The sequence below is a fragment of the Cyanistes caeruleus genome, chromosome 14, assembly GCF_971803275.1.
Source record: "Cyanistes caeruleus chromosome 14, bCyaCae1.hap1.1, whole genome shotgun sequence".
NCBI lineage: Eukaryota > Metazoa > Chordata > Aves > Passeriformes > Paridae > Cyanistes > Cyanistes caeruleus.
In genome coordinates, this window is record NC_141714.1 from 2397899 (window position 1) to 2417786 (window position 19888).

The 19888-nt window shown below is 40.2% G+C and overlaps 1 protein-coding gene and 1 long non-coding RNA gene across 19 annotated transcripts in view; one reads left to right on the forward strand and one right to left on the reverse strand.

Moving 5' to 3' along the window:
- The window catches only part of LOC111929243 (uncharacterized), an 83953-nt gene extending 83743 nt beyond the window's left edge, over window positions 1-210 (reverse strand). For 16 of the 18 annotated variants that reach the window (XR_015276144.1, XR_015276145.1, XR_015276147.1 and 13 more), the window contains exon 1: window positions 14-210. This is a non-coding gene — a long non-coding RNA (uncharacterized LOC111929243). The remainder of the gene's footprint in view (window positions 1-13) is intronic. The other 2 variants (XR_015276154.1, XR_015276153.1) reach the window with 1 other exon arrangement.
- CHIC1 (cysteine rich hydrophobic domain 1) lies at window positions 69-19837 on the forward strand. Its single transcript, XM_086850104.1, has 6 exons — window positions 69-441; window positions 6804-6858; window positions 13239-13394; window positions 15002-15058; window positions 15243-15302; window positions 15986-19837. Exons 1-6 carry the CDS (start codon window positions 272-274, stop codon window positions 16034-16036), a joined length of 549 nt encoding a protein of 182 aa, XP_086706230.1. The 5' UTR covers window positions 69-271; the 3' UTR covers window positions 16037-19837.
- Window positions 19838-19888: the final 51 nt, after the last annotated feature.

Below are 19888 nucleotides of genomic sequence, written 5' to 3' on the forward strand. Positions count from 1 at the left end.
GGCGCGCGCGCACCTGAGCGGCCGCCTCCAGTGACCAACACCGGCCGCAACCTGCTCGTGATCACCTCCCGGGAGCCCGCGCAGGGGGTGACGCGGGCAGCCCGGCGCCGTCCGCTGCACGCTGCAGCTCGGCACCGGCTCCCCTCAGCGCTCCCACAGCCCCGGCGGGCCGCGCTGCGCGTGCGCGCTGCCCTCCCGCCTCCCGCCGCTGGGGCCGAGGCGCGGCCCCGCCCCCGGCGCGCGCTGCGCAGGCGCGGCGGGAGGGCCGGCGATGAGCGTCCTGCTGCCCAATATGGCGGACTTCGACACGATCTACGAGCTGGAGGAGGAGGACGAGGAGGAGCAGGATGAGCCCGAGCCCGTGGTGCGGAGCCAGGAGCTGCCCCGGCCCCGCGACGCGCCCGATCCCGTAGCGGTACGGGGCGCCGGGCACATCACCGTGTAAGGAAGGAGCGGGGGCAGCGTGAGGGGCCGGTGTGGCGGGGCGGTGGAGCCGGGCGGGAGCGCCGGGAGGGGTGAGGGCAGCGGGAGCACCGTGCCCCGGCCCTGTCGGCCCCAGCCTCCCGCCCCGCGGGGCCGAGAGTCGCAGCCCTGCGCCCCCCTCCCCTGCTCCGTGAGGGGAGCTGTGCTTCTAACGTGGGTATTTTCCGGTAGCTCGAGGAAACCCCCAGCCGTGAATGAACAGCCGGAGTTGGCTGTTGGCTGCGGAGGCTGCAGCGCAGCCCTGGCAGCCCTCCCTGGTTGCTCCTCTTTATCCAAACAATTTGTTAGATAAAAAGCAAAGTCCACGAGATGCGAGGACGAACAGCCTGTTCAGACCATCTCGCTGTGACCCTTGTGTGCCACAGCTGAGCCGGGGAGCCCCCACACTGCACTGCAGAGGAGGCTCCTGCCTGTGCAGTACTTTATCTGCTTCAAACTTAGTTGTGAGTTTGGTTTAGATTGAGTGTTTTTTATCACTGAAACACAGTGTGAGCCAGAATGTTTGCTGCTCATTTAAACAGTTGAACAGAAGACGAGCAAGCTGTGTTTCCTTATATGTAATGTTTACTCATAGGGATTTTCTTAGTATTCCTGCTCCAGCAAGCTGAAGAATTAATAGAACCAAGTGCATCCTTGACAAGTTGTTGGTTGTCACGTTAATTTTCGTGGCAAGGAGGGAGGTATTGAAATTTATGTATTGCAGAGACCCACTAAGCTTGTGTTGCTTTGGCTCTGTCTTTGGATTGTGTGAATTTCACATTTCTCTCTGTAAATAGGTGCAGTGTGATCTAACTCCCTGCAGCGAAAGCGCTGGGTGGGGAAGGCTCTCCCATCCCATGGGAAGTGGTGTTGGATCTGATACTGTGTCCTCATGGAAGCCTGGATCAGGGTTGCATTGAGCTGCTGCCAGTGGGGAGTTGCTCTGCTGCACTGCAATGCATTTGCTCGTGCAGATGGAATTTTTTTGTATCCTCACCCCAAATAGCTGCTGGCCTGACTAAAGGAGAGGTGGAACACAAGCAAGGTGCTCAGAATACCAAGTACCCATCTTAGGAGTTACCTGATTTGAAGCGCTGAAATGGAAAAAACATTACACACTCATCTGCTTTGCTTTCTGTGATGCTTTTTGTGTGTTGGTGATGTTATTTACAGTTCTTTCTCGGCTCCAGTGTCATTTTGGGATGGGGAGAAGCATCTCCAAGAACTAGTGATGTCTTCATCAAAAAAATCCACTCTGGTCAGTAAAGTGGAAATCCTTAGCTAGCTACCTGCCCTTGCAACCACCTGAGCTGAATCCCCATCCAACTTCTTTTCCCTTTTTCCCACCCCTCTCAGCTTTCTTCCTGTAACAGGACCCACCTGCATGGTAGGAGGCAGCTTTTATCAGCTCATGCTGTATTTTTTAAATCTCCTGATTTTATACTGATAAAAACAGTTATTGGATGTTACCAATAAAATGCAAATAAACCCTGGACACTGAAGTACATAATCCCATACATAAAACCCTGTATTAAATGGGAACTGGTTTGCTTCCCAAAGAGTTTGTGTGTTGGAACTGTGTCACTTTTTGATCATGTAGATGCTGCTGCTTTTGAAATCAGTTGGCTGCAGAAGCAGCCTGCTCCAGTTACTGAAGGGAGAGACGTCATCCTGGAAAACTTGGGTTTCTTTTCTGAACCTGTCTGGAGTACTGCTAATGAAAATGTCAGTCCTGACAAGTCAGGCATTATTAAAAAAAGAAAACCAGTTATCTTTATAAAGCCATTGTTTTCCTTGGATTTTTGTTTCAGATGTCTCCTGTTTCTCATCTGACCCTGGCCTTCTTGAATACTTTTGGTGTAGGGGAGAGAAGGGATAGCTCTCAAATTCCAGAGTCATCTGCTTCAGCTTTTCATGCCCAGTTCTCTTATGAAACTCCCAAGCTGGTAGATTCAATCACTGTTGGTTTCTTGCAAGAGACTTTTTATTCTTATGACCTTGTCAGTGAGCTGCTCACTCTGTTGGAGTAACTATTCTGCAGTATCCAACAGTACTAAATATAAATTCCAAGAGTTTTCTAAGGGTATTTAGCAGGATCTTGCTTTTCCCAGTTTACTTTTGCTAGCCCTTCTATGCCTGTGTGTGGTAAGAGTGACCACGTGAAGAGTATTTGTTTTTAGTTGGAGAGGATGTGTGTAAAAACAATTGGCAAAATCTATGTTCATCTTATCCAGGATTCTTTGAAAAAATTCTCTCATATTTGTTGTGTTTGAAAGCTTTTGAATTTTTGCACTAGGTCCTAGTAAATGCCTGTTCTCCTGCAATTCCATTTTGATGAGTTATAAACACCTTGTTTGCTGTTTCTCCCATAGTCAGTGTGATTCTGCTTGCTGTATCCAAGTATCTCCACACAGGCATTTGTAGTGAAGACTGAGTCATGCCTAGCAAAGGAAAGGCAATAACTTCCAAAACCAGAGCAGGAACCAAACTGTAACCTGGTTATAGGGTTGTATTTATCTGTATATTTATTTATAAAATTTATAATTTTTCTATGTCATTAAGCCCATGTGGATGGATGGTAATGAGGTAATGAAATATCCATTAAACATATTTTTGCCATTAGTATCCAGCTTCCTGCTGAAGTCTGAAAACCTCCTGGTTTTGGCTAGAAGTTAACTTTTGGTACTCTATCCTGTTTTCTGTAGGAGTGCCCCAGGGACCCACAGTCCAGGTGCTGATGCAAAGTTTTTCATCAGCTGGGGAAGGGAGGGAAGAGCCAGTTGAGATAACATTTGATTATTATCTGGTATTGTTCCACCTTACACATATTTAAAATAGCAAATGACCTCAGCCTTCCACTCATTACCAAAAACTTCATTTTCCAAACCATCATCCATGGGTAAAGATTCTTGGATACTTCTTCTTGGATACTTCTGTTGGCTTCATGGGAAAATGTTCTGAACTGGAAAACATTAAATGTTCAAGGAGATTTCAACTCAGAGCTCTTGAGGAATGTCATCTTTACCCTCTAAAGCTGGCCAAAGCTCAGCTGATACATCATAAAGAGCAGAGTAGGATCCGAGCTCCACTCTTGCAGAGAGGTTAAACGTAACCTGGATTAGGTGTGGGGAAAGGAGCTGTGCTCGAATGGGGTTGGAGAGCTTCACTAAACAGGTTTAACTTGTGCAGTCTAGTAAGGCTGATTACTATCTATAAATACAGGAGTGGGAGAAATGAGAACGAGGTGAGGTTTAAGTCAAAATAAAAAGGCAAAGCACCTATAAATATTTCTCTTCTAGATGTAAGAAAGCGTTTCCAAAATCTTCTTGTTTCAGTTCTGGGGACAGAAAACCTGAGCTCCTGCTTTGTAAAATAATAAACGTTATCTTGTGGTACCTGTTGCAGGTGAGGTTTGCAACTGGTGGTTCAAGATGTTCATTTCAGCCTTTAACTGAGGGATTTATGCATTTCTCTTATTATAGCTCCCTAGGACAAGTTCTTCTCACCACTCTACAGATGGGGGAAAATGAGGTGATGGGATTTGTCTGATGCCATCCACGAGAACAGAGAAAGAGGGGCAGAACTGGCAAGTGAGGTTATCCTAGTTCTATTGCAGCCTCTAGGAAACAGTGCCTGGCTTTTAGAGGTACTTGTCATGCAGTGAGAAAAGTGCAAAGGACGTGGGTGACTGATCTGAATTTCTAAATGTTACACTTTGGGCAGCTTGCACTGAGGAGTCACAGAACTGGCCCAGAAATAAATCACCACCAACTGCTGTTCTAAATGACTTAAACGATAGCTACTGGAATTGATGTTATAGTAATTCTTAAATATACTGAGTTTTAGAAGATTTCATAGGCCTGCTCATGCTAGATCTGTTGTAGGAAATCTAATTAAGTTAATTGCCTGTTGATCAAGATTTTAGATTTTAACTTCTTTGCATGAAAGATTCTAATAACACTTCAGTACTTTCACAAAATTGTACAACTGTATAACATCCTGCTTCAGTCTTTTTATTTTATTTGGTTGTTGAGACACCCCTCTGCCCCATCTAAGAGGAATTTAATGTTTCTAAACACTGAAGTGAATAATCACAGAATAGTCTATAAAACTTCTAGAGACATTTTCGTAAAACTGTACTAAGGGCCATCAGTGATTCTGACTAAATACAGTATTTAAAGGATAGTTAAAACATAAAGTTATATTCTTTAGCCACTCACAGCTGTCAATGTGAGAGATGCTTCTCTGTAACTCAGGTTTCCTGGACATGCTGCAACTGAAGGCAGTGTTTTGGCAGCTGATAAAAATTTGGAGATTTTAATGTGTTTCATGACATCATCTTTGAAATTTAACCCAAAACATACTGTGATCTTGCATTCCTAATCAGATTTATTAATCAGAAAGCACTAATTTATCTTGTTCTTTATGGAAATTGGGATGCAGTGGGAATTTTAATGAGTGTATGTGATCAGTGGGATGAAAGACACTACCTGTGGCTTAGGAAGTGTTTGAACTCTGAATTGTTGAAGGTCAGAGGAGGGTTCTGAGGAGCAGCCTGGTATGTCTGCTCTTTTTTTTTTTTCATTTCTTTTGCTGTTTCCTAAGCTTCTGCTCCTGGGCACGGTAAAAATCAGTGTTGTGGACAAGATGGACCTTTGGCATGATTTAGTGGAATTGGTCTGTTATATGGATAGAGTAAATAATTCTTGAATTTTCCAGTAGTTCTTTTATTGTTTTGTCTGATTGCTCCTACTTTGTGATCATTTCAGGCTGTTCCATTGCTGATGCATAGAAAAGTCTGTGTTCCTCAAAGCAAGCTTGTGAATGTGCTTTATAATTTTAGGGGTTTTTTTAAGACTGAAAAGACTACTTCACTGCTCTCCCAGCTTCCTTAAAACTAAATATTTAGCATTACAAAACCTGGAAGATTTCAGCTTAAAAAGAAAAGGTACAAAATGTGGAGGCTGACTTGCCAGATTACAAAGAGAATGGAAATGTGCTATATTAGTAACCTTTGTGCTTGCCTAAAATCCTACTGGTTTTACTGTTTGGGGTTTTTAGTAATGTTTTACACAGCTACTGCTCTTTACAAGAGGTTCTAACTTAAATTATTCATCAGAGGACTGGATTGAACTTCACCAGTGTTGTTGCCAAACATTTCGGTTTCTGGATTTCTAGAGACAGCACAAGCTCTTCTGTTCTACCTCTCTCTTCTTTAAGGTTGATTTGACTTTTTGTTACCTCTGAACAATTTCCACTGTCAGTTTTGGACATCTGGGTTATTACACAGTACACAGGAGTGTGGGTGTGTGATATAATGATGGGCACTGATGTCCAGGGAAAGGTCTTGGAACCTTTCCCACCCAAACCATTCCACAGTTCTGTGATATTTCAGCAATACTGGTATTGCTACAAAGGACCAGTTTGGAGTATGGCAGGTGTCAGTTTGACTCAAAGCAAAGTTCGTTTCTTCAAGAACTCCCTCAATACCAAATGTATTTGTGTTCTCCTTTTTGGCAGTGATTCTTTCAGGTATTTCGATTTTTTTTTAACAGATATTCAGGAGATAGTTTAGCAGAGCTGGCTTGATGTACAATATATTTAACTTTCATCAAACATACATATTGTAGCTGAGGGCCAGCTGCTGCTATATTTTGTTAAAATACTGAATTTTAAAGGTTCAGGAGTTTTGGAATAAGTGGTAACAGGTTTACAAGCCAAATCCAGCTCCCTGGAGCTTTCCCTGGTTATAATGAAAACCTTTTGCTCAAACCCCAGAACACTTCAGTGAAGAGTGGTCACAATGGTACCCAAAACTTAATTTTCATTAAGTTCATAGTTGTTGTAAAACTGTACTTTGTGTGGGCTCTTGCACATTTTGCATGAGGTACCTTAACATAGCCCAAAGGAAGTTTTTAAAACCACATGGTTATAAATTTCTAAGATGATGAACGGGTTCCTTAAAACACTGCATGTGGAACAATTGCATGTAAAAGAAAGTAAAAAGGATTGTTGAACCTGGGATTTCATAGCTGGAGGATTTGTTTCTTACAGAAATCAAAGATTGAAACTTGCTGCCATCCATTTGGAAAAGAATTTTTGCACTTCTGCAGGTACTGAAGTAAGGCACCAAGCTGTGTTTGTTTGGAAATGACTGAATGGTACACGAGACCTTATATTAACTTAGGTCAAAAGCTCGTGAAATAATGCAAATGTAAGGGCAAAAGAAATGAATAGTGGTTTCTTTTTAAAGTAAAAGCTCTTGCTACATTTTTTTTTTTATTAAGGGAAACAAAGTAAGTTAGGTGGAATATATTTTGTTTGTCTCTTTTGTTTTCAAGGTTTGGCTTGAGCAACAAGTTTGATACAGAATTTCCTTCTGTTCTGACAGGGAAGGTAAGTGTGAGATTAAACTGTTCTTTTCAATGGGAAGAGCCAGTGCATCCAGTGGTTTTTGTGTTGGGTACCTGAGCATGAACCCACTAAAAACTGTTCCTTGTGGCCTGTGTGACCCAGCTGCTCACTGCCCAGTCCCTCAGTGTAGCTGGGAGCAAGAAGGAAGGATTTGCAGTGGTTGTTATCATTATTGACATTCCAAACCCAGCAAAGCTCACCATGGATCCGACTGTTTCCATGCAGACATGAAAGCAACGCTCACTTAACTTTGCTTTTTAAATACCTGGAGTTTGTGCTCCCTCCTGGGTGAATTAAATCAGTACAAGTACTAGACCTCTCTTTTGAGTATGCGTGGCAAGCCTTGAGTTTGTTTAGACAAATCTCAGGAAGCGAATCTGTTTTATCTGAAGCTTTACAGAACAGTGTTAAATCTACATAGTGTTAAATCTACAAATTAAATAGGTTTTTAGTACATTTTCACAAATACTGTTTAGTTCTGAAAATCAGTGGTGACAATTCTCTTGCTTTCTCTGGAGTCCTGTCATTTTACTTACTACAGATGTAAGAAACTGTAATTTGTAGCTATTAATCCAATCTTCACTAAATTCTTTCTTTTAAATTATTTTTGTAATTGTATTTTTTTTATCTTTTAATTGCTTCATTCTTTTTCTCTTGAATTTTTTTTCTTCCTGCTGTTTCCCTCTCTAGTGCTTTGTTTTTGCTTCGATTTATATCCCCCTCGTTTATCTTTTCCAGAATCTGGGAAGAAAAAAGTTTATTTGGCTCTTTTTACTTTGTCTCATGTCATCCCATAGAGCTCCACTCCCTCTGCAGCCCCTTGCAGAGGTTGAGTCATACCAACAATTCACTAAACACAGCTGGATGGTTGCTCCTGCTTCTGTCAGATCCATCTGGGCTCTCTCCACCTGCATTTTCACACCAGAGAACAATGAATAAAATCATTGTGTTGGGGTTGTCCAGCTGTTCTGACAGCAGTACCCCTGAAAAGCAGGTTCTGCTTGGAGTTTTTGGGGTGCTGAAAATCAGCCTGGGAATTCTGCCCTTGTTTTGGGATCTCACTGAGCTCAGAAAGACAAATCCTACTGATTCCAGTGTGAGGGCTGCTGACAACACTTTGCATTTCACCACCTTGTCTGAGGCTTATTCTTTTCTGAGAAGCTCTTTCTGATCACTGAACAGCCACAATGCATTTTGGAAAAAACAATTTTATGTTCTTTTACTGAAATTGTAGTTTATTATAAATAAGCCTGTAGAAAATATCAGGCAAGAAATGTTAAAACTATATTTAATTATATAATTTCATCTCTTTCTGTCTCTGTAAAATATATTTGGTTTATTAAAAAAACAAACCTGCAACCAGGTCTACAGTTTTTAATACCAGCATCAGTGGCTGTCACATTTTCCACTTGATTATCCTCTTCTTGTTAAATAGAGAGTGAACAAAAGCTTAATTTAAAGTTCACTTGAGTGCTTGGACTCAATTTAGCAAAGAAAGGAAAGAAGTTCCTCTGTTGGCATTTACCCTTCTTGTTCTGTGGGTGTATTCAGTGCTACAGGAGTGGCATGGGCAGGGATTTGCTGTATATAAGGATGCTTCTCTGGTGAGAATCTATATATTGTGTTATCTTGTGGATCTGAGGGGCTTTCTGAGCAAGGAAATGAATTCCTTTTTGTCAGGGGAGAACACCAATCTAACAAGATAGTAAACACATTTTTCTTCCTGCCTGCACACACTGCCATGAAAGACATTAAAAACCACAGTTGTGGGTCTTCTGGTTTTTAATACTTTTGTCAATTGCAAGAAATAAAGAATCTGTTTCTTCCTCTGGTTGAGGCAGTCAGTCATCTTAATCCCTATTGAAAATGAAAATTCAGTCATTTTTTTCATTAAGAAGTTTTTCTTCAAATACCCTGTTAAATAATTCACAATAATCAGTATAGTAGTCAACTGAGACCTCACTTTAAGAACCTCTGTTGTTAAAATGTAATTTTTTTGCTTTTTATGAAATCAAAATTTATGAATAACAGTGACTGTTTATATTTACAAATTGGGATTACAATGTTTACTCTGAACTTGCAGTAGTCCTCAGCTACTCCAAGACAATGTCATAGTTTATTCATATTGCCTGTGTAACATTAAGTTTTATGGCTTTGCTGTCCCCTGTGAATTGCCATTAATAATAAATCCCATCTGCTAATGGAGTGTAAGAGATGAAACCTTTAGATGGGCTTGATGGAGTTCTCAGTGGTACTGGTTTTCTTTTGAATTAATACAGATGTAAAAGATGCAAGTTTTTAAAGCAGGATAAAAATCCTAATTAGAGAAAACTCTGTAGCTACACCTTTCTCCCAGAAGCACAAACTTTTGGGATTTATGCCACATTCTTGTGTCAGTAATTTACTTAAGCTTCCTGCCCCCAGTTTGCCTATCCACATAATGATGGCAGCAAACCTGATTTTCTTTTTCTGAAATCTGCAATCCCCCTCCTCCTTCAGCCATTTTCCCACTCTCCCTGTTTTTACAGAGACTTCATAGCCGTTGTAGGTTAGCCTAGAGCTACATGCTTGTAATTACATCTTCAGTGTTTAATTGAGACTTAATTTGTTGCTTTCCTTGGGAGAGTGAATGTGTACATTTAAGGGTAAAGCATAGACAATAAAATAATAAAGGAAAGGAAGATCCCAGGTATGTCAGATGTTAAGCCTAGCTAATTCAGCTGGATTAATATTTGTCTTGCAGGATGAGACATAAACTCACCTGGTTTGTAAATCCTGAGCCAGGCTTCTTTTCAATGGAACATCATAAGAAAAGATTTGACTACACTTAATAGGGAGGGAATATTTAACTTTTAATAATGTAATTGAACTTTGGCCTAAATTGGAATGGTGGTTAAATTTAAATTCTGTGTGCTGCAGTTTTGCAGGATTATTAATTCTCTTAAACAAGCTTTTAACAAAATTTTCTCTGTGTTATAGAGCACAATAGCACACACTGCTCCAGGTGACCAGAAAATGATGGAGGCAGTGATCCTTAAGGAGAAAAGTGGAATTTCTTGCTCTGATCTTGAAACAAAAGGGGTCCTGCCCAGAGAGGAGTGTGCAGTGCAGGGCAATGTGAGCCATAAAGTGAGGGCTGGGCATTGTGGTGCCGTTGTGCCGTGTGATTGATAGGGCTGCTGATCATGATGATTGAAGGAGGAAGATCAGGCCTGCTGGGCCTTACTGGCTCCCTTCCTGTGTTTGGACATCCTCTGCATCCTGTTGTAAAATATTATGACACCCCCTCCTTTCCTTTTATGTTTTTTTGTTTTTTCCCTCCTAAAAGGAGCTAATGTCCCTTCCCAAGGTGTACAGCACAGCCAGGAGCAAAGTGCTTATCTCATTCTTTTCAAGAGCCAGACACAAACTCTCCAAGAGATTTCCAGAATTACTCAAAACTAGGTTTTCTTAGGGAGCTGTCTTTGTGCAGGAGGAGGTGTTAATTCTGTTTGTTTGGAATACACCAGCCCCTTCACATACACCTTTCAAAAGCTGTACCTGCAAGAAGGCCAGAGTTAAAATTGTGTCAGAAAATTAACAGTTCTCTGGTGACTTTCATTTGGATTCCATTTCATTATTAGATTAGAACAGTTATTTACAGGTATTTTGTTCTTAATCACTGTGTAACAAAGTTTAACTGTCACTGAGCTGTAAACTGAGCAACAAAATTGTGATTTCTTCTGTTTATCACAACATGAGGCTTATCTTGATCTCCAGTTCTTTTAGTTTCAGATGAAGATGTGTCATTATTGACAGAAATGTTTGTGATTCCATTTTCTAAAGGCAGAAACAATCTAATAGTGTGGGGTTTTAGTCAAAAGCATCTTAAGTAATTTCATCTTATGTTGTAGCCAAGAGATTCACCTTTTTCTGAAAATATTTGGTGAGTTAGCAGGTAGTGGTACTTTGATAATATTATATTAAGGTAAATATCACACCAGAATTCCCAAAATGGGAATTTTCTATTGCTTAATGGCATCCAAAGTTGGTTTCTGGTTTAACCATTTGCTCTGCAGGAAGGAGAGTACTTCAACTTTCATCTTAAAATGTAGGAGCATGTTAACCTGATGTGAACAGTGGCTCCCTAAAAATTATCTCAGCTACAGGGAATCTCCCTGTGCTTTTTTTCTAGGTCCCAAATTTTTCTGCCAGCTGTGATCTGAGGATCTGGTTGAGTTCTCTTTGTGTTGGATGTTACCACTGATAAAGGTCATTCTTGTTAAACTGAATTCTGGGCTGTGCCATTCCATTGTCTTTGGCAGGTTTGTTCAGCTGGGTTTGGTGGTTGGGCTGTATTGTTGTAAAGGTCCAGTAAACTTTGTGTCTGAAGGAAAAGGAAACATTCTCTTTTCTTAGGGAGTCTCAATACAAAAGTATAAATGGGTTTTAGGAAAAAAAAAGGACTTATTTTTATATTTCACATAAATAGAATGTAAAATTCTAAAAGATTTATCAAAGGAAGTGCCATTTGTAGATATATAAATATGAGGCCCATGGAAACTTCTTTAGGAGTTGAGAATGCCAATTAATGTAGGAATCTCAGTTTGCTTTGAGGCAGTGACTGCAGCAGTCTGAAGTTACTGCAAACCTCCAGCCCAGATGTTCTTTCCTACAAAACACTCTCCCACGTAGAAGATTAAATGGTTTTGCTCATGTGCATCTGGTATTCGTTATATCCCAATTCAAGATCTGGCACTGGCAAAGAAATCCATAAAACCTTGTTCCAGAAACATGCAAGCACAGGATAGTTTGCCACATTACAGTGGGATTTTTTTCATTGCAGATGTCCCAGTACAAAGGATCTCAGGGGGGTTCTTTGACCATTTTCTTTTTTGTTTTTTTCCTTAAACTAAGGTATCTCTTGTAAAACAGACAATTTTTTTTGTCACTTCATTTGTAGATGTAAAACAAAGCAGTCTGCTTAATGTGGGAGGGGGGCAAAATAATTATTTTCTCTGTATTTATTAATTCTTGCAATAAAATAATCACAAATTATGTTCTCATGTTATTAACTGTAGGCCTGGCTTGTGTGCAAGCCCATCTGCCCCCTGACTCTAATGTCTGGTGACCTGAATGGCCAGGAAACAGATGTTGTATTTATTTACTCCCTTCCCTGCAATGCTTTAAAGAATTCAGCTAAATAGGCAGAGGCAGCAGCATCAGGTCCTCTCCATTTCCTGCCCCGTGGCTTTGCCCCTGCTGAAAAGGAGCTTTGTCATTAAATGAACTTTTGTTGGTGTTGCTGCCCTTGTTTGCAGAGTCAGATGAGCAGAGTTGGGCTTGCTTGGCTGGGGGTTGTGGAGCAGTTCAAGCTTTGTGTACAGACTCACTCTAGGGGATTTGCATCAACATGGCAAGTAGGTGGGAGAGATGGGGGGTTTAATTGTTCTGAGTTCTACCTGCCTGGTCAAGTCTCTTGTTGCTCCTGATCTTCTCTGCTTTGTGTATCTGGATGCTGGATTGTGTCAGAGTTAAGGGTGTCCTCTCGGAGTCACTGCCTCAAATCCATGTTTGACTTGTCAGATGGAAGTGACTTGGATTCTGGAGGGAGGTGAGGGATTTGGGGTATGTGAGTAGGTGAGAAATGCAGTTACTGGAGAAAAGAGCTTCTTTCTGATACAAAGTGGGGGTTCCACTGTGACTGCAGTGGCAATGCAGATACAAAATACTTATTCCTGCATTTCAGAAAGCTACTTTCCAGTAAGTAGGCTTTATTCCTAACCTTGTATTGCTCTGCCTTAAATGCAATCCAGTGTATTTCTTTCTAGGCTTCCCTGTTTCAGGAAGCAGCCACAAGGGAAGTTGTGGCTTCAGTATGGGCCACTTCAGGAAGTTATTTGTGGACAGAGCCTTCACCCAGGCACAGTGTAGACTTAGATTGGTGTGACATTAATTTGGACAGTGTTCTCCCTTTCTGTGATACCTGTTTTTACTGGAAAGCTCCCACATTCCTTTGGAAAGCAGAGATCTGTCATTCTTCCATGTTTTTGCTCAGTGTAGCCAGTGCATGTATTGCCCAGCTGTGTCCCAGTTCTGATTTTGTCTGGGCCCACTGTGTTGTCACATTCATTGATTAATTACTGGTGCAATAAATATGGATGAGGCTGCTCATCTAAAAGATGTTTGGCTTTTTAATTCAGGTTTGTGCAGCGCATGCACCAGAAATGAATGTGTTGCAGGAAAATGATTTTTCATGCTCACTGGGCGACCAGTGCTTTAGAAGATTATGTAATTTTCTGTTTCATTTTAACCTGTAGAGGTAATTTCTGAGAAAATACACCTGTGCTGGCTCTCCCTGAAGTTGAGCCCTTCTATTGCAGGTGGCCCCTGAGGAATTCAAGACCAGCATCAGCCGAGTGAACGCCTGCCTGAGGAAGAACCTCCCTGTCAATGTGAAGTGGCTGCTCTGTGGCTGCCTGTGCTGCTGCTGCACTCTGGGCTGCAGCCTGTGGCCCGTGGTCTGTCTTAACAAAAGAGTGAGTCCATGTTTCATGTGATTCTGTGGATTTTTTAATTATTGGTAGGATTAAATAACTTTTCATAATAGTCTTCCCCATTTTAAAATCATGGCTTGGCCTCACATTCAAGAGGTTATTCTGGTTTCCACCTTAGAAAATAAAAGATATTTGAAATGACACCAAATTACCAGTTCACTTAATAGATTTAAGAATAGCTGATCTCATCTCAGTTCAGACAGGATGAAATATATGATACCTTAAATTTCCAGGATTTCTCAAGGTCTAAGAATTGAGTGCAGAACTTAACCTTCACAGAGTAGCAGAATTAGACTGAAAAATCCTTTTTCCTCTTCACACCCATCATCCCCACACCCTCCACCCCCCAAATAAATATTTTTAAAATTTAAAAATCACTTTTTTACATGTAGTAGACATGATAACATTTCAGAGCTGTGGTTTATTTGCCATATTTTACTGTGCTGTTTCTGTTAAGAACAAGTACAAATTTATTTTCTAAAGACTTCATCCCCAACAGAGAGTTGACCACTCCTGTAATGAGGTCCAAAGTAATAATTTTGAAAAGCACTTTAGTAATACCAGGTAAACATGATCTCAATTACCTCTGTGGTTTACATTGGGAATTGATTTATCACAGCAGTAAATACTGAGGAAGTGCATTAATGTGTTAACTTGAAGTGCTCATCACTGAAGCTGCATCACTAAAAAGTTACAGGGTTTGTTTTAGTTCATTTTAACTGCCTTTAAAAATGTAATTATTGCAGATTTATGCCTGAGAGATACAAAAGGAATATCTGCAGTTGTAAAGCCATTTTTAATATCCCTGTACAAGTGAAAATCTAAATAAATGCCCATGTGGTGGTCTGGTATTAATTATATGAAATTCTCAAGGCTACAGAGAATGTGCACCAAGTAGGGAAAATGATGGTGCTTCCATGGGTGTGTGAGGGTGGTAACAATCATGCAGTGATTGAAATTAAATGTATACCATGCAGGATCAACACAGCTGTCTTTTTGTGTCCTTCAAAAATCACTGAAACTTGAGAAATCATCTCCTCTCCACAGTTTTGGAAAGAGCAGAACATGAAGGACACATTTGGTAGCCAACAGTTGAAAAGAATTTGTTGTAAACTGGGGTTTGGTGGTGAGGGGTTTTTTTTTGAGATCCAAATCACGAATCTGTTAGCAAAATCTGGAAATGAAATGTATGGAAATGTGTGTTTTCAGCAGAACATCTGCAATGAGTGCAGGATTTGGCCAGGAGAATCTGGGAGAGTGTTTTGTTGGCTGTGGGAGGTAAAAACACCAAGTTCAAAAGGATCTCTTACAAACTAAATGAACTCTGGAAAAGTCACAGGCCTAAGTTGGACTTGATCTTAGAGATTTTTCCAGTGACTCTAAGTTAACAAAAAACATATGAGTGTTTATTCTCTTGAAAAAAGTGGGAAGTTGAAGTGATATAATTTCCATTTATTTCTTCTTTGCTTTGTTCTACTTTTATAAAATTTTACTTACTATAAATTAACCTTACCCAGAAATGCAGTAGTGAGATCCTTCTGGATGAGACTGCTGAACCATTTCTGACACACTTCTGCCTTCCTTTCTAGACTAGAAGATCAATTCAGAAGTTATTAGAATGGGAAAATAATAGATTATATCATAAGGTAAGAAAAGAGTATTTGGTTTTTTTCAGCTTTAATAATATTGGCAATGAAAGATCTTACAGTCTTGATATAATTCCATATTTTATACTGATCCTAATAATAGATCCTGATAATTCAGTGTTGCTAATGCTTGTTGCATTACCCATCCAAGGTAATTTGGATTTTTTGTTAATTATTTCCTTAGCTTGGTTTGCACTGGAAGCTGAGTAAAAGGAAATGTGAAACTAGCAATATGATGGAATATGTGAGTATTGCTTGTAACTTATTGCTGTTCAACAGAACTGTGATTTATTAGAGGAAATCCTTAGAGACCCTGTGCAAAAAGATCTCCCAGACAAATGTGCAGTTTGGTCTGTAATTTGGAATGAGGGATACCCACTGGGACTTGGAGTGATTCCCACACCAGCACCAGTCTGCAGTTCTTTAATTATCCACCTTTTCCAGTGGTATCCATAATTCCTTTGATTCACATAATTTTGCAGAAATATTGCATCTTTATAGTAATGTGGTTTTATGGTTGGACCTTTTGTGATTTTGTTTTTGGTTTGTTTTGGTGGGTCTGTTTTTTTTTTTTTGCCAGCTCTAAATTTCACATGGTTGTAAACAAGACAGACCTTCTAGGAAAGCAGAATTTCAATTATTTCTGTGGTTCTGCCACTCCCCTATCCACTTTAACATGTAGCTGTGAAGGTTATTTAGGCTTTGGGGAAAGAGATCCACCCCCAAAAAAAGCCAAGCACCCAGAATCCCTCTATTTCAGAATGACTGGAATCTCTGCTTTGTTACCCTGGGGAACATTCTCTCCCCACAGACTTATCTCAGATATATTTAGTTTTATGAATTAGCTAATGTTCATGGAAATTGTGCTGAAACTTTGAACTTTTTGGTTACTGTCTTCTGTTCTTGTCTTTTTCCCTTCTTCAACAGGTAATATTAATAGAGTTCTTACCAAAATACCCCATATTTCGACCTGACTGAGGAACAACATTGGTCTTTCATGTTACCTGTCATTTTCTACCCTTAGTGCCTTGTAGATGATTTTGGAAAGAAGATGGTCTACTTTGCTGTGACTTAAAAATGTTCTTCAGTAGAAATCTTCCTTGCTGTTACTTTCTTTTGTTAAGAAGAGAACAATTTGCACATTTTTTTATGTTAAACGAGGCTTCTATGTTGCACTCTCAATTTTTAACATTACCAGTAACTGATAGAGTTGCCACTAGGGATCTTAACATCAGTGCTGCTTAAACTTGTTCTGAGCATGCTGCCTTATTAATTTCTCTCTTTGCTGTCCTCCAACGTGCATCCTAAAGCTGTGTCATCCTATATTTCATCCTAAGTGTTGCAATCCTAGAAACCCTCAGTAGGAATGTCCAGGTAAACTCCAGTAGTAATGATTTTAGTAGAACCTGCTTGCATAGAACTTGCAATCAACAGCACTGGTTTTGTCCTGCACTTTGCAAAATCATCATTTACATTTAGGGGGGTTTCATTAGTTTACCCACTATGGATTTGTAAATATTTGCATTATGTAAAGTGTGGTATGCCAAGGTTTACAGAATGTATTATAGCTCTTACTCTATTGCCAACAGTCCCCCAGCATCTGTTCCATGTGCTCGTTCCCCTGGGATTGTACAGCCCCACCCACACTGGTTTTATGGGAAAGCCATAAAGAGTTTGTACATATGTCAGATGTGTAGGGCTCAGTTGCACTTTGTTTAGTGAATGGATGAAAAATGCATTGCATTTCTGTCTTTATTTTGAAAACTATTTCAGGTGGTGTTTGCAGCACCTGAAATACAAAGCTTCACCTCTGCAGCAGCTGCCTTTGTGGGGTAGATAGCAGCTGCTATTAACAAAATACCCCTAAAGTCTCTTCTGAAGTGAGGAATATATGGTTGTTAAGTTCTATTTTGTTTTAAAGTCAGGTAAAATTAACCTCAAATCGGAGATCTTTGTTAGAAGGAGAAAAATGAGGAAGAGCCAAATCCAAGCTGAAGTAGAACCTTTGTCATTGTTGTGGTGTGGTTGTACTTCAGCATTTTCACAGTTAAGTGACATGAAGTCCCTTCCAGTGGAAATAGGTTTTATCTCAGTCAAAGTGGAGTTTTAAAACATGCTGAGGGGAGGAAGTGTAGCAGTTGAAAGGGCTCCTGAATATGTTTTGGCAGTCAGGCACTGTCTGGAAAGCCAGGAAAGCCTTGTGGAATTCAGTATTATTTTGGATTCTTCCCTGTTTGCCTGATCTCAGGAAGGGAAGTCATTGTAGAAAAACTTCCTCTAATGGCTGACCTAAGCAAGAGCACTCAAAAAAAGAAAGCAAATGGAAATTGTTGCAAGTTCCCAGCCCTTCCTAACTAGAAATAACAAAGCCCAGCAGATAACTGAGCATCAGCAAGTTGTGGTGGATTTCATTATCAGTGTCCAGGCATTTCTTTGCAGCATCTTGACTCCCTGCAACATCATCCCAAGTTGCTTTTTAGTTTCAGGGTGACTTGGGGTTTCCTCTGAATGTATTTGCATCTCTCCAGTTTGCAATATGCTATTAAAATACAGTATTTGTAAAACCATTGCATCCTAATACCTGTAGTAGGTCAGATTCCTTGTACACAGTGTTTACAGAAGGCCAGTTTTATGCAAGTTGTTACTCAAAGGGAAGTTTGTGCTGTTTCCAGTCCCAGACTGACGGTTCAGAGTCTGAAATCTGCACATTTCACGCAGAAACTTTGTTTGACTGGTAGATTGATGACAACTAAATGTGTAATTGCATTTGTGACATGAATAAAAACCTCCTGTGTTGTTTGAAATTATCATTAGCTGCACCTTGCAACTCAGATTTCCATTGCAGAACTAAGCAAAGTGTTGTCTCCAATTTATTTCCTTTTTTGGGGGGATGAGTGTTAACTGGAAGCAGAGAAAATAATGGCAGAAAAAGGCAGAGTAAACCAAAACTGAATTGGCACACCCAGTTCTTTCCTTGGGTTTCCCTGACAAATGAGTTTCTGGAGTAAAAAACAGAACAATGAAAGTTTCTTACTGTTTTGCCAGAACTTTGTTGTGCAAAAAACATCAAGAAATCCCAGCAGATTCTGATTTTCTTCTTCACATGTCTCTTGTTTTCTCCCTGTACTTTTCCAAGTGGGAGAACAGGCACTTCCCATGGAACCACGGGATGGGTTGGGTGGGAGGGACCCCAAAGCTCCTGTCATTGCACCCCCTCCTTCCACTAGCCCAGGATGCTCAGAGCTCCATCCAAACTGGCCTTGAACACTTAAGCACATAATATTAATTTGTAAAGTTTACATTCTAAGTACATAAATCCTATACATTTTAATTTGTCCTTAATTATTAATTGTGCAGTCTCCAAACCATGAATGGGTCTCGTCTTTGTGTTTTAATTGACATTTAATTATGTGGCCATAAAGCAACCGGTAATGAACCAGAGCCAAACCTGTCATTTACAGTAAGCTCCATGTTTTAATAAGTAGGTAAATTTGCATTAAAATGCAAAACCAGCAGCAGTATTATATTTGCATGTGAAAGACACAGGATTCATAGCTCACTGCAAGGTGAAGGCAGCTGGCAGTATTGCTGTGAACTCTGTACACAGGGTCTTTTTGCTTGGGCTGTCCTTTAATACAAGAACACCACAGGTAATTCTGTCTCCCAAGACTGGAAATCTCATTTTTGACAATAAATGATCAGCATGAGTTGGTGAAGTGTTCATGGAGGGTTTCTGTCAGAATTTGTAGCAGTGTAACAGATGAATGTCAGCAGAGTGAGTGGAAGTGGTAAAGAAAGTGCCTTGGCTGGTTCCAACACCATTGTGCAGAGAAGGAGAAAAGGGAACTGGTCCCTCTCAGGAGTGGGAGTTTGCAGCAGATTTTTAAAAGCAGCTACTGTCTACCAAATCAGTGTTTATTTCTTCACATCGACATGTTGACACTAATTTTGCCTCAAAATTTTATCCAGGAAATCTTTGGGTTTGTATCTAGAAAGTTTTGTATCTAGAGAGTGCTGAAGGAGTGCAGAACTGGCAGAGCATCAAAGCTTTTCCTCAGTGATTCCCCACCTGCTCCTGCAAAGGTGTTTTCCCAGAGGAGGAGCACAAAAGTGTTCAAACGTGCACACCGAAGTCTAGGTTAGAGTGTGGGTTCAGTTGTAAATGGGTGACTTTAAAACAGGAAAAAAAAAAAATTAGATCTGGTGTGGTTTTGATAAATGCAAAGGAAAAAGTTCCTGTGCTAGGTACAAAAAAAAAAAAAGTTCCTGTGTGATAGGTACAAAACTCCATATGCAAAACCATAAATTGATGTTTATTATTGTCCCACTGACAGTTTACTACGTTTTCTTGTCAACACACTACCATTGGAGCAATAAAAATGTCAAGCTATTAATATTCACCATCAGTTATTTATCTCTTTAGTAAGCAATGTTATGTGATTCTTCTGCCATTCTTTTGTTTTCTGCTTTTGGTGTTCTTACGGTGTTGTAACATACTTGTATTGCTTCTGAAAAGTGGTTTTGTTTAAGCTGTATGAAACTGTGTTCTTAACACTTTTATTCTGTTTACAAGTGAACAGCCACTTTTTTAACAGGACCTCACATCTGGAGAGTTTTCTCTCTGTTTTTTATTTTAAATGAAAAAATAAAATTCTAACTGAGCTTGCTTTCTACAATTTACTGCACTGGCTTGTGCCATTGAAAGAAGCTGGAAGTCAGACATGCTTCATCACTTTGAGACATTTTTCTTTAATTAAATTCAAAGATGAAAACCTTGAATAGTGCAATGTGTTTATGGAAAAAAAAAAAAAAAGGAAATTCCTGTGTCTT

Excerpts from the sequence above, each read along its gene's own strand:
- CHIC1 (XM_086850104.1), top strand. The coding sequence starts at position 272 with ATGAGCGTCCTGCTGCCCAATATGGCGGACTTCGACACGATCTACGAG. Across the intron at positions 442-6,803 it reads GGCGCCGGGCACATCACCGT|GTTTGGCTTGAGCAACAAGT; the intron begins GTAAGGAAGGAG and ends TTTGTTTTCAAG. Across the intron at positions 13,395-15,001 it reads TGGTCTGTCTTAACAAAAGA|ACTAGAAGATCAATTCAGAA; the intron begins GTGAGTCCATGT and ends CTTCCTTTCTAG.